Source organism: Pristiophorus japonicus, chromosome 5, assembly GCF_044704955.1.
Source record: "Pristiophorus japonicus isolate sPriJap1 chromosome 5, sPriJap1.hap1, whole genome shotgun sequence".
NCBI lineage: Eukaryota > Metazoa > Chordata > Chondrichthyes > Pristiophoridae > Pristiophorus > Pristiophorus japonicus.
In genome coordinates, this window is record NC_091981.1 from 226,866,924 (window position 1) to 226,881,644 (window position 14,721).

The 14,721-nt window shown below is 47.1% G+C and overlaps 1 protein-coding gene across 1 annotated transcript in view; it reads right to left on the reverse strand.

Annotated features, from left to right (window-relative positions):
- cubn (cubilin (intrinsic factor-cobalamin receptor)) overlaps window positions 1-14,721 on the reverse strand; it is a 457,745-nt gene that overhangs the window by 166,803 nt on the left and 276,221 nt on the right. Inside the window, exons 44-45 of the mRNA XM_070880231.1 lie at window positions 12,053-12,224; window positions 4,244-4,450 (exon numbers count right to left, since the gene is read on the reverse strand). Coding sequence (XP_070736332.1) covers window positions 4,244-4,450; window positions 12,053-12,224 — 379 coding nt within the window. The remainder of the gene's footprint in view (window positions 1-4,243; window positions 4,451-12,052; window positions 12,225-14,721) is intronic.

Below are 14,721 nucleotides of genomic sequence, written 5' to 3' on the forward strand. Positions count from 1 at the left end.
TAAACTGTACCTTGAAATGAAATGTACGCTAGTGCATTGTATGGAACTGCTGTCAGCATCCAAACGAATTATATGGAATTGCTGACCGCAAGATACTGAGCTATTTTCCAATGTACTGTGAAAATTTTATGTGAATAAAGTATATTTTTTGAAAAAAAAAATTACAGGGATTAGTTCCTTGGTGTAAGTCCTTAATTTGGTGTGAATGGGGCTGAGCTTGGGCCTGTGTGCCTTGTTACACCACAGCCTGTCCAAGGCCTTTTTACTCATTATGGACTGACTCGCACCATGTCCAGTTCCATAGATACTGGAATTCCGTTCAGTTCAACTTTCAACATTATTGATGGTCATTTCGTGGTGAATGTGTGTACTCTGTACACTTCTGCCTCCTCGGTACGAGTCTCCAGTTCAGCCTGATCCACAGTGGATCAATCTTCCTCTGCAACGTGGTGGTTTGCAGGGTTTGCAGCTCGCCTGCACATTCGCTGGAGGTGTCCCATTGTTCTGCAACCGTTGCACACATAGTGCTTGAAGCAGCATTGATGGGCCCAATGATCACCTCCACAACACCAACAAGGTGTTAACTGCCTCACATTAACGATTGATGGCAAACTCTGGGTCATCTGAGGTCGTGCAGCAGCAGCCGGCGTGTACGTTCTGCCATGTATATTCCTGCTCAAAAACGACGTTACTTTGTGCACAGTACTGGCCGAAACCTCTTTAATCTGTGAAATCTGTTTGGTATTATCGCTGGTGGACATAAATGCCTGGGCTATCATTATGGCCTTGCTTAGATTCGGAGTTTCAACAGTCAACAGTTTGCGAAGGATCACCTCATGGCCAATGCCCAGTACAAAAAAGTCTTTAAGCATTTGTTCTCGGAATCCCTCAAATTCACAATGTCCTGCGAGACGACATGTCTCGCCACTTCCTGGCCCTCCAACCATTGACACGTGTAGAAACGATATCTCATCATCAAAACGCTTTCCTTAGGATTTAGGTGCTCCTGGACCAGCGTAAACAATTCTTCATAGGATTTAGATGTTGGTTTCACCGGAGCCAGAAGGTTCTTCATGAAGCCATAGGTTGTTGCCCCACAGACAGTAAGGAGGATCGCCTTTCGTTTGGCAATGTTCTCGTCTCCTTCCAGCTCGTTGGCCAAAAAGTATTGGTCGAGTCTCTCCACGAAGGCCTCCACATCGTCCCCTTCTGAGAACTTCTCCAGGATACCAACTGTTCTTTGCATTTTAGCGCAGTTGTTCGTAACCTCATCGCCAATTGATACACTCATACTAAAGGATGAAACTGAGTACTGTGAGCAATGAGCAAGTGTGACCTTGGCTCCTTTAATAATACTCCAGAGTGCAGGTACCTCGTGGGTGGTCTGCTTAAATACCTGCTCCCAAGGGATGTTGGGATCCCTTGGGACTCCAACAGGTAGGCCCTCTAGTGGTGATGTAATACAGGCTGCAAGGAGTTAAATAGATAACAAATATGATCATGGCTGATCATGCAACTTCAGTACCCCATTCCTGCTTTCTCTCCATAATCCTTCATCCCTTTAGCTGTAAGGGCCACATCTAACTCCCTTTTGAATATATCTAACAAACTGGCCTCAACAACTTTCTGTGGTAGAGAATTCCACAGGTTCACAATTCTCTGAGTGAAGAAGTTTCTCCTCATCTCGGTCCAAAATGGCTTACCCCTTATCCTTAGACTGTGATCCCTGGTTCAGGACTTCCCCAACATCGGGAACATTCTTCCTGCATTTAACCTGTTCAATCCCGTCAGAATTTTATATTTTCTATGAGATCCCCTCTCATTCTTCTAAATTCCAGTGAATATAAGCTTAGTCGATCCAGTTTTTCTTCATATGTCAGTCCTGCCGTCCTGGGAATCAGTCTGGTGAACCTTCGCTGCACTCCCTCAATAGCATGAACGTCCTTCCTCAGATTAGGAGACCAAAACTGAACACAATATTCCAGGTGAGGCCTCACCAAGGCCCTGTACAACTGCAGTAATACCTCCCTGCTCCTGTACTCAAATCCCCTAGCTATGAAGGCCAACATGCCATTTACCTTCTTCACTGCCTGCTGTACCTGCATGCCATCTTTCCATGATTGATGTACCACGATACCCAGGTCTTGTTGCACCTCCCCTTTTCCTAATCTGTCACCATTCAGATAATATTCTGTCTTCCTGTTTTTTGCCACCAAAGTGGATAACCTCACATTTATCTGCATTATACTGCAACTGCCATGCATTTGCCCACTCACCTAACCTGTCCAAGTCACCCTGCAGCCTCTTAGCATCCTCCACACAGCTCACACTGCCACCGAGCTTAGTGTCATCGAGTTTTGTAAAGGTTAAGTATAAATTCCTTGCTTTTGTATTCTATGCCTCTATGCATGAATTCATCTGCAATTTTTGAAATTATGCCATGTATACCAAAGTACAGGTCATTAATATATATCAAAAAGAGCACTGGTCCAAATATCAATCCCTGGGGATACCATGGAAACATAGAAAATAGGTGCAGGAGCAGGCCATTCTGCCCTTCGAGCCTGCACCACCATTCAATAAGATCATGGCTGATCATTCACCTCAGTACCCCTTTCAAGTCTTCTCTCCATATCCCATGATCCCTTTAGCCGTAAGGGCCATGTCCAACTCTCTCTTGAATATATCTAACGAACTGGCATCAACAACTCTCTGCGGCAGAGAATTCTACAGGTTAACAACTCTCAGTGAAGAAGTTTCTCCTAATCTCGGTCCTAAATGGCTTACCCCTTATCCTTAGACTGTGACCCCTAGTTGTGGACTCCCCCAACATTGGGAACATTCTTTCTGCATCCAACCTGTCCAATCCCGTCAGAATTTTATATGTTTCTATGAGATCCACTCTCATTCTTCTAAATTCCAGTGAATACAGGCCCAGTTGATCCAGTCTCTCCTCATATCAGTCCTGCCATCCCAGGCATCAGTCTGGTGAACCTTTGCTGCACTCCCTCAATAGCAAGAACATCCTCCCTCAGATTAGGAGACCAAAACTGAACACAATTTTCCAGGTGAGACCTCACCAAGACCCTGTACAGCTGCAGCAAGACCTTCCTGCTCCTATACTCAAATCACCTAGCTATGAAGGTCAACATGCCATTTGACTTCTTCACCACCTGCTGTATCTGCATGCTAACTTTCAATGACTGATGTACCATGACACCCAGGTCTCGTTGCAGCTTCCCTTTTCCTAATCTGCCGCCATTCAGATAATATTCTGCCTTCATGTTTTTGCCACCAAAGTGGATAACCTCACATTTATCTACATTGTACTGCATCTGCCATGCATTTTCCCACTCAACTAACCTGTCCAAGTCACCCTGCAGTCTCTTAGCATCCTCCTCACTGCTCACACCGCCATCCAGCTTAGTGTCATCTGCAAACTTGGAGATATTACACCCAATTCCTTCATCTACATCATTGATGTATATTGTAAATGGCTGGGGTCCCAGCACTGAGCCCTGCGGCACCCCACTAGTCATTACCTGCCGTTTATCTCGACTCTCTGCTTCCTGTCAGCCAACCAGTTCTCTATCCACATCAATACATTACCCCCAATACCATGTGCTTTAATTTTGCACACCTTTTGAAAGTCCATATACACAACAACAACCACATTACCACTCTTGTGTGGAACCTTGTCAAAAGCCTTTTCAAAATCCAAATACATCACATCCACTGGTTCTCCCTTGTCCACTCTACTAGTCACATCCTCAAAAAATTTTAGAAGATTTGTCAAGCATGATTTCCCCTTCATAAATCCATGATGACTTGGACCGATCCTGTCACTGCTTTCCAAATGCGCTGCTATTTCATCTTTAATAATTGATGCCAACATTTTCCCCACTACTGATGTCAGGCTAACCAGTCTATAATTACCCGTTTTCTCTCTCCCTCCTTTTTAAAAAAGTGGTGTTACATTAGCTACTTCCTTCAGTCTGGAAAACAGCCATTCACTCTGCTTTCTGCCCCCTAGCCAATTTTGTATCCACGCTGCCACTATCCCTTTAAACCCATGGGCTTAAATTTCACTAACAAGTCTATTGTGTGGTATTTTATCAAACCCCTTTTGAAAGTCCATATACACAACAACAACCACATTACCCTCATTTACCTGTAAACTGTATCATTTTGTTTATTATTGTCAGTTAATGCATCAATGAATCTATAGACACTGTTCACTCACCAAATCGAAGCTCAATATAGTCCCACTGGCAAGCTGGATGGTGTTCAAGATGAAAGCTGGTGAACTGGATATAAATGGATGAATTTGCTGCATGGGAATTCTGAATGACCCACTCACAGTTAAGATTATTTGTGTAGTTCAATACACCATCAAAACCAGGAGAACTAAAGTTCCCACCATTCAGGTCCATCAAGGTACCGCCACACACTGAAATTGGAAAACAAAATAAAGTTACAAAATAAAGGAGACTTGTTGCAAATATTAATGCACATGTATTACAAGGAATGGTTGCTGCATGGTTAGAGGGAGGTTAGAAGACAGAAAAGAAAGACTGAGGGTAAATGGACGTTTTCTTGGACTGAGGTTTTCTTGGATTGATTGGATCGGGATAGTGGTGTGGCCCAGGGAACAGTGTTGCAACCTCTTCAGTTTTCAACTTAGGTCAGAGTAGTATTTATGTATCTGAGTCAGAACGTCATGAGTTCAAGCTCCACCCCAAGATTTGAGCATATAAACTATACTGAAATTTCAATACTGACAGAGTACTTCATTATCAGAGGTACATTTTTACACAGAGGGGTATTAAAATATAAAATTCTTTACCATAATAGGGTATTCAGCAAGAGAATATGACAACATTCAAAGAGGAACTGAGTAAGGTTTTGAAAAGGAAAAATGTGAAAAGATAGAGGGAAATGGGATTAGAATTGATAACTCCAGTTGAGGAGCAAGCATAGGTGAATTTATAATGGGGAACAAAGAAATGGCAGAACAAGTGAACAAATACTTTGGTTCTGTCTTCACGAAGGAAGACACATATAACCTTCCGGAAATACGAGGGGACCGAGGGTCTAGCGAGAAGGAGGAACTGAAGGAAATCCTTATTAGTCAGGAAATTGTGTTAGGGAAATTGATGGGACTGAAGGCCAATAAATCCCCAGGGCCTGATAGTCTGCATCCCAGAGTACTTAAGGAAGTGGCCCTAGAAATAGTGGATGCATTGGTGATCATTTTTCAACAATCTATCGACTCTGAATCAGTTCTTATGGACTGGAGGGTAGCTAATGTAACACCACTTTTTAAAAAAGGAGGGAGAGAGAAAACGGGGATTTATAGACCGGTTAGCCTGACATCAGTGGGGAAAATATTGGAATCATTATTAAAGATGAAATAGCAGCGCATTTGGAAAGCAATGACAGGATCGGTCCAAGTCAGCATGGATTTATGAAAGGGAAATCATGCTTGACAAATCTTCTAGAATTTTTTGAGGATGTAACCAGTAGAGTGGACAAGGGAGAACCAGTGGATGTGGTGTATTTGGACTTTCAAAAGGCTTTTGACAAGGTCCCACACAAGAGATTAGTGTGCAAAATTAAAGCTCATGGTATTGGGGGTAATGTATTGACGTGGTTGGCAGACAGGAAGCAGAGAGTAGGGATAAACGGTTCCTTCTCAGAATGGCAGGCAGTGACTAGTGGGGTGCCACAGGGCTCAGTACTGGGACCCCAGCCATTTACAATATACATCAATGATTTAGATGAAGGAATTCAGTGTAATATCTCCAAGTTTGCAGATGACACTAAGCTGGGTGGCGGTGTGAGCTGTGAGGAGGATGCTAAGAGGCTGCAAGGTGACTAGGACAGGTTAGCTGAGTGGGCAAATGCATGACAGATGCAGTATAATGTGGATAAATGTGAGGTTATCCACTTTGGTGGCAAAAATATGAAGGCAGAATATTATCTGAATGGCAGCAGACTAGGAAAAGGGGAGGTGCAACGAGACCTGGGTGTCATGGTACATCAGTCATTGAAAGTTGGCATGCAGGTACAACAAGCAGTGAAGAAGGCAAATGGCATGTTGGCCTTCATAACTAGCGGATTTGAGTATAGGAGCAGGGAGATCTTACTGCAGTTGTACAGGGCCTTAGCGAGGCCTCACCTGGAATATTGTGTTCAATTTTGGTCACCTAATCTGAGGAAGGACGTTCTTGCTTGAGGGAGTGCAGTGAAGGTTCACCAGACTGATTCCCAGGATGGCGGGACTGACATATGAGGAGAGACTGGATCAACTGGACCTATATTCACTGGAGTTTCGAAGAATGAGAGGGGATCTCATAGAAACATATAAAATTCTGACGGGACTGGACAGGTTAGATGCAGGAAGAATGTTCCCAATGTTGGGGAAGTCCAGAACCTGGGGACACAGTCTAAGGATAAGAGGTAAACCATTTAGGACTGAGATGAGGAGAAACTTCTTCACTCAGAGATGTTAACCTCTGGAATTCACTACCGCAGAAAGTTGTTAATGCCAATTCGTTAGATATATTCAAGAGGGAGTTAGATATGGCCCTGATGGCTAAAAGAATCAAGGGGTATGGAGAGAAAGCAGGAAAGGGGTACTGAGGTGAATGATCAGCCATGATTTTATTAAATGATAATGCAAGCTCGAAGGGTCGAATGGCCTACTCCTGCAACTCTTTTCTATGTTTCTATGTATAGGCACAACTCCTTTTGTGCAGTAATTCCTATTATTCTAATTAGGGAATAGATAAAGAATCCTATGAAATTGGAGAGCTTTAGTTTTAAATTAATTTAAATTTTAAATTTAATTATTTGGATTTTTTAAAATGTTGCAATTCCTGTAGTTAATGATATATCCTCTGGCACGCTCCTTGAATCTTGTGTCAATGATCCCAAGTTTCCACACGCGCCTAGAACGGCGCAGTCCCGACCTGGACGCCCGTTTTTTGCGCCACAAAGTGCGCCTAAAAAAATCCTCGGTATTCTCCACCTACCTGCAGGTCCTCTGGCCCTCGGCGCAGCCAGCACGAGCTGTGGGGGGGGGGCGGAGCCAGGTCCCTGCGCTGAAAACAGGGCCGGGACCTCTGCACATGCGCCCTACAGTGGGCACGCAAGTGCAGTAGCTCCAGGCGCCGAACTGTGTGGGAGGGGCCCGAAGCACGCAGCCCCTAGCCCTGGCCGAATGGCCTCACTGGGGCTGCGTGAATAAGGCTCCTCCCACGGCCAGCTCCTGCTTTCCCCCCCCCGACCAGACCCGACACCCGCTCCCCACCCCCCTGCCTCCGGACCAGACCCGACACCCGCTCCCCCCCTCCCTGCCTCCGGACCAGACCCGATACCTGCTCTTCCCCCCCCACCCTGCCTCCGGACCAGACCCGACACCCGCTCTTCCCCCCCCACCCTGCCTCCGGACCAGACCCGACACCCGCTCCCCACCCCCCTGCCTCCGGACCAGACCCGACACCCGCTCCCCCCCACCCCCCCACCCTGCCTCCGGACCAGACCCGACACCCGCTCCCCCCCACCCCCCCACCCTGCCTCCGGACCAGACCCGACACCCGTTCCCCACCTCCCTGCCTCCGGACCAGACCCGACACCCGCTCTTCCCCCCCCACCCTGCCTCCGGACCAGACCCGACACCCGCTCTTCCCCCCCCACCCTGCCTCCGGACCAGACCCGACACCCGCTCCCCACCTCCCTGCCTCCGGACCAGACCCGACACCCGCTCTTCCCCCCCCACCCTGCCTCCGGACCAGACCCGACACCCGCTCCCCACCCCCCTGCCTCCGGACCAGACCCGACACCCGCTCTTCCCCCCACACCCTGCCTCCGGACCAGACCCGACACCCGCTCCCCACCCCCCTGCCTCCGGACCAGACCCGACACCCGCTCTTCCCCCCCCACCCTGCCTCCGGACCAGACCCGACACCCGCTCCCCAACCCCCTGCCTCCGGACCAGACCCGACACCCGCTCCCCACCCCCCTGCCTCCGGACCAGACCCGACACCCGCTCCCCACCCCCCTGCCTCCGGACCAGACTCGACACCCGCGCCCCCCCACCCCCCTGCCTCCGGACCAGACCTGACACCCACTCCCCCCCCACCCCCCGACTGACCCGACCCGACCCGCGCTCCTGTTCCCGTTCCCCGCCCCCCCCCCCGGACCCAACCCGACCCGCACTCCTGTTCCCGCCCCCCCCCGGACCCAACCCGACCCGCGCTCCAGCCCCCCGACCCGACCCCCCCCCCCCCACTGGACCCGACTCCCGCTCCCGGACTGGATCCGACCTGACCTCTCCCCCCTCTCCCTCTCCCTCTCCCCCCTCCCCCCTCTCTTCCCTCTCCCCCCTCCCCCCTCTCTCCCCCCTCCCCCCTCTCTTCCCTCTCCCGAACCGAACCGAACCTCCCCGACCCGACCCAACCCAACGCCACCTACCTGTAAATCTGATGCTGGGGACGGGCCCTGCCCGAAGTCTCGGGCCGGCCCGTTCAGCCTTTGGTCCCGAAAGGCCTGCCTGAAGCATTTTCACACAGGTAGGAAGATGGTTTATTTAATCTTTTCTTTGCTTATAAATGTTTATTCAGGTTGGATTTATTTGTATAATATTTGTATAAGTATAAATAAGGATTTATTATAGAATTTAATGACTTCCCTCCCCCCCCACCTCGTTCTGGACGCCTAATTTGTAACCTGCGCCTGATTTTTTAATGTGTAGAACAGGTTTTTTCAGTTCTACAAAAATCTTCACTTGCTCCATTCTACTTTAGTTTGGAGTACGTTTTCACTGTGGAAACTTTCAAATCAGGCGTCAGTGGCCGGACACGCCCCCTTTTGAAGAAAAAATTCTGTTCCAAAATAGAACTGTTCTACCTGACTAGAACTGCAGAAAAAAAAATGTGGAGAATTGCGATTTCTAAGATAGTCTGTTCTGCACCAGTTGCTCCTAAAAATCAGGTGCAAATCATGTGGAAACTTGGGCCCATAAAGTGAACTCTTGGCTAGAACCCAGAGAAAATACACTGGATGCTTTCACCTCCACAACTATGTTTAATATTTCCTTTGAACAGATCCATTGTGACAAACATTAATTTGGCTTTTGTAAAGGCTCTGGAGATGGCTTGGCGGAAAATATGTTCTTGGTATGATGAATGTTGTCACTCTTTTAGACTCAGAATTCATTTGGGAATACACATTAAACGATACGACACCGAGAAGTGTAGAGGAACAAAGGGAACTTGGAGTGCAGATCCACAGATCCCTGAAGGTAGCAGGCCAGGAAGATAAGGTAGTTAAGAAGGCATACGGAATACTTGCCTTTATTTGCCGAGGCATAGAATACAAAAGCAGGGAGGTTATGCTTGAACTGTATAATACTCTAGTTAGACCACAGCTAGAGTACTGCATGCAGTTCTGGTCACTTCATTACAGGAAAGATGTGATTGCATTAGAGAGGGTACAGAGGAGATTTACGAGGGTGTTGCCTGAACTGGAGAATTTTAGCTATGAGGAAAGATTGGATAGGCTGGGTTTGTTTTCTTTGGAACAGAGGAGGCTGAGGGGCGACCTTATTTCCCTTAGCAGAGGGGGTCAACAACCAGAGGGCATAGATTTAAAGTAATTGGTTGGAGATTTAGAGCAGATATGAGGGGACATTTCTTCACCCAGAGGGCTGTGGGGGTCTGGAACTCACTGCCTGAAAGGGTGGTCGATGCAGAAACCCTCACCACATTTAAAAAGTACTTGGATGTTCACTTAAAGTGCCGTAACCTACAGGGCTATGGATCAAGAGCTGGAAAATGTGGATTAGGCTGGATAGCTCTTGGTCGGCCAGCGTGGGCATGATGGCCCAAACTGGTCTCGTTCCGTGCTGTAAATTTCTACGGGCACGAGTTTGGTCGACTTATCACCGGCTGCCGCCGAGTTTTCCCGGCGGTCTCAATGTTTATTGGGCGCTCTCTCCTTCGAACGAGTTTGGCCAGGTCCTCCCGCCGGCGGGGAGAGTAGACCGCTGGGGACCGTCCGCCGGCGTGCACCAGTGTGCAACACCCACAAGAGTCCTCCTGCCCATTGAGTCCCCAGTTTGGTCCGGGTGGTCCTCCGCTCCAGCAACAGAAGAGACCGACACGTGGAGCCAGGTCTTACCTGAACGGTAAGTATGAAGACCTGCAAAAAAAGGTTAATGCACTTCTTTTCTTTATTTCTTTTGCAGGGATTTAGGTCAATGAGGTCCTCTGAAGGATTTCTGGTGTTTTTTTTATTGCTTTGAAAATGTTTTAATTTATCTGTTGCCCCCCTCCCTGGGCTCGACTCTATCCTCGGCGGTACTTTACCAAGGATCGCATTTGCTGCCCAGAATGGGATCTACCACCCGCTGCCATCCAGAATTGGCTTGTAAGGCCCATTTTTGCCGCCGGGCAGTCTTTCCCACATTTTTTCACGAACCCTCTGCCCAAAGTACCGTCAGGATCTTAGTGTTCCTTTGGACAGTACTTGAGTGCACTTAGCTTTCACCAAACTCGGGCCCATAGGCTTTAAATGATTTCTATGATTCTATGAATTCATCTGACAGTTTCTTCCATCGAAGTTTGAGCCAGCCCGATTACAGAATGTTTTTGTTTATTTTGTGAAATAGATCTCATCTAATTCCTGATAGACTTTTCATAGGTCATTTCAACAAGTCCCACTGATCAGGATAAGTGATTCAAAATCTACAGAGGGAAGTTTTGATGGTGGGCAGGAAGAAAAAGACATTAACATTATTGTCTTGGGATGTCCCTGTCAGGTCATGTGGTATGACTCAGCCAACAGAACTATTACTATTAAACAGATCAAATAGATTCCACACCAGTGATATCAGGGGCTCAGAGATATCACATTGCATATAGTACTGTGGCAACAAAAACACAGTACAGGGAAGATTTGAAGCAAAACTTTACAAGAGAATGAAGGATAAATTGAACACACAAAGTTTTTGTCTAAGATGAAAAAAAAGTTAGAATCACTTTAACAATCCAAAACTGCCAAGTCACTATAACTATTGTGCAATATAGCAGTGCTTCACAGATCAGAAGACAGGCCCATTCTCTATTCTTTCCCCTGCCTCTCAACCGCCCCCCCCCCCCACCCCCATCCCCCCCAAACCCCAGGGGGAAAACCAGTTCCCTATGGAGACTACAAGTCTGCGAAAACCCAGGACAACAAAGGATCCCACAAGGCGTGCATTTTTGGATAATGGGGCACCTTTTGCCCTGTTGATTCCGTGTGCACATTGTGGCCATCCAAACAGATCCAGACCCTCATCACAGCCATCAAGACTCATCCAGATGCATTAACTGAAAAGCAGCCCAGCAGGAGATGTATTCATCAAATGGATATATATGTAAGAGCTGAGAACAATAGCTCAGAACGAGAAGGAGAACATCGGAGAGAAACATCAGAGAGGAACAACAGGTCGAAGAAACACCTCAGAACAGGTCAAAGGAACAACAATCATGAAGCAAGCAGCTGGGACCCAACATCTTCCTGTGCTCCACGAGCCTACAACCGACAACAGCAGCAACTGGCAGGATGGGTGATTGTATGCCTTCGATCAATCTCGAAGAAGTCTTGTTCTGTAATTCTTTGTTGGTTTTTGTGTAATAAACTAACAGTTCGGTTTAAGCCTAAATTTTGCATTACGTGGAGTCCTTCCTGTAATTCCCGAGGTCTATGAATCAAAGTAGAGTGGAAAATGAATACCCTACAGCTGTGTGGTTAAAATCCTGGAATTCCCGCCTGAACACCATCAGCACCAAGACTGCAGTCATTCAAGTAGGAGGCCCACTACTACCTTCTCAGAGCAACTAGTGACGGGTAAATGTGAACTTGCCAGCATTGTCCACATCCCTACACTTATACTATGAAGCCATAAAGATCAGAATTAAAACTGAATATAAAATCTCACAACAGAATTGTTTAAGCAAGAATGAATAGCGTGGTACCCTAGGTGTACAAATAGCACATTGCTGACCTGCATCCTTCTCCGAAGTGTAAGTTGCACTGAAGCCACCGTCTGAAACTGACACGTCAGTTACAAAAACAACCCGCATGGTATTTCCAGATGACATCACTTGTGTGCCAGTGTCAACGATGCCACAATATTTCTGTAGTCTGGGAGAATTGGGTTGAAGGCCATTGTATATCTAGGGATGGACACATCATCAACCAATGATTAATAACCATGAGAATCCTTATAGTTTGAAGTCACTAACAACTTTAACAATTTTTTACATTTAAGTGTATGGTGATAAATCAATGTTTTAAATCATTGATGTCATAGGTGGACTTGTTAATAAGAATCAGGTTCCTTTAAAAATGTTCTCATTACTCCTTCCTGATAAGAGCAGGTAAGTGCACTGTCTGGTATGTCCCGTGTGTACTAGGCAGGTCCCGGTTTCAAACCCTGGTCTGGGCTGAGTTAGCTGATTTTGTTGAGTTAGCTAGTTAGGCTTGTGAGCGGGATAGAGTGGCATAGGGGGTTTGCTACAGTTAGCCTCTGTCTCCATCTCCATCGACTAGCAAGGAGAAGAAAAAAAATCAGACAGAGTTCCCTCTCCTACTCATTTCATAGGGACCAATGCTGGGATGTGTGTGACTATGGACATTGATTATTCTTCTTCTTTGGCAGTCCCCCAGAGTCGAGAATGACTTGCGTCCACACCAAAATGTGTTCTAAGGTGACTGCTGAATCCAATGCAGGATCTACAGCCTCTGTCATAGGTAGGGCAGACGTTGGTTGGAGGGACGGGTGGGTGGGGTGTTTGGGTTGTAGTGCGCTCCTTCCGCTGTTTGTAAAAACATAGAAACATAGAAAATAGGTGCAGGAGCAGGCCATTCAGCCCTTCTAGCCTGCACCGCCATTCAATGAGTTCATGGCTGAACATGAAACTTCAGTACCCCCTTCCTGCTTTCTCGCCATAACCCTTGATCCCCCGAGTAGTAAGGACTTCATCTAACTCCCTTTTGAATATATTTAGTGAATTGGCCTCAACTACTTTCTGTGGTAGAGAATTCCACAGGTTCACCACTCTCTGGGTGAAGAAGTTTCTCCTCATCTCGGTCCTAAATGGTTTACCCCTTATCCTCAGACTGTGACCCCTGGTTCTGGACTTCCCCAACATTGGGAACATTCTTCCTGCATCTAACCTGTCTAAACCCGTCAGAATTTTAAACGTTTCTATGAGGTCCCCTCTCATTCTTCTGAACTCCAGTGAATACAAGCCCAGTTGATCCAGTCTTTCTTGATAGGTCAGTCCCGCCATCCCGGGAATCAGTCTGGTGAATCTTCACTGCACTCCCTCAATAGCAAGAATGTCCTTCCTCAAATTAGGAGACCAAAACTGTACACAATACTCCAGGTGTGGCCTCACCAAGGCCCTGTACAACTGTAGCAACACCTCCCTGCCCCTGTACTCAAATCCCCTCGCTATGAAGGCCAACATGCCATTTGCTTTCTTAACCGCCTGCTGTACCTGCATGCTAACCTTCAATGACTGATGTACCATGACACCCAGGTCTCGTTGCACCTTCCCTTTTCCTAATCTGTCACCATTCAGATAATAGTCTGTCTCTCTGTTTGTACCACCAAAGTGGATAACCTCACATTTATCCACATTATACTTCATCTGCCATGCATTTGCCCACTCACCTAACCTATCCAAGTCACTCTGCAGCCTAACAGCATCCTCCTCGCAGCTCACACTGCCACCCAACTTAGTGTCATCCGCAAATTTGGAGATACTGCATTTAATCCCCTCGTCTAAATCATTAATGTACAATGTAAACAGCTGGGGCCCCAGCACAGAACCTTGCGGCACCCCACTAGTCACTGCCTGCCATTCTGAAAAGTACCCGTTTACTCCTACTCTTTGCTTCCTGTCTGACAACCAGTTCTCAATCCACGTCAGCACACTACCCCCAATCCCATGTGCTTTAACTTTGCACATTAATCTCTTGTGTGGACCTTGTCGAAAGCCTTCTGAAAGTCCAAATATACCATATCAACTGGTTCTCCTTTGTCCACTTTACTGGAAACATCCTCAAAAAATTCCAGAAGATTTGTCAAGCATGATTTCCCTTTCACAAATCCATGCTGACTTGGACCTATCATGTCACTTGGCTTCCTTGTGCTCCCGGCGAAGAGGCTCGAAGCGTTCGGCACCTTCTTGGATGCTTCTCCTACACTTTGAGCAGAATTGGGCCAGGGATTCCCAAGAGTTGGTGGGGATGTTACATTTTTTCAAGGAGGCTTTGAGAGTGTCATTGAAGAGTTTTCTCTGCCCTCCTCGGGCTCGCCTGCTGTGACATAGCTCGGAGTAGAGTGCTTGTTTCGGGAGTCTAATGTCGGGCATGCAGACAATGTGGCCCGTCCATCGGAGCTGATCGATTGTGGTCAATGCTTTGATATTGAGGGTATAATCAGTGTCTGCTGCGATGCCTCCCCATGGTTGGAAAGCCTGCCGACACACACTAACAGAGTGGCATATGAAGAATGTCGAGCTGGGCCATTGGTGCCCATGGAACTGTACTTGAGCATTTAGGCCACTCAATATCCGGTACCACTGGGCACAGTATGGTTCCTGAAAATTGCGTCTGTGTCCTACAACTGATATGGGACTCGGATTTAAATATTTAAATAAG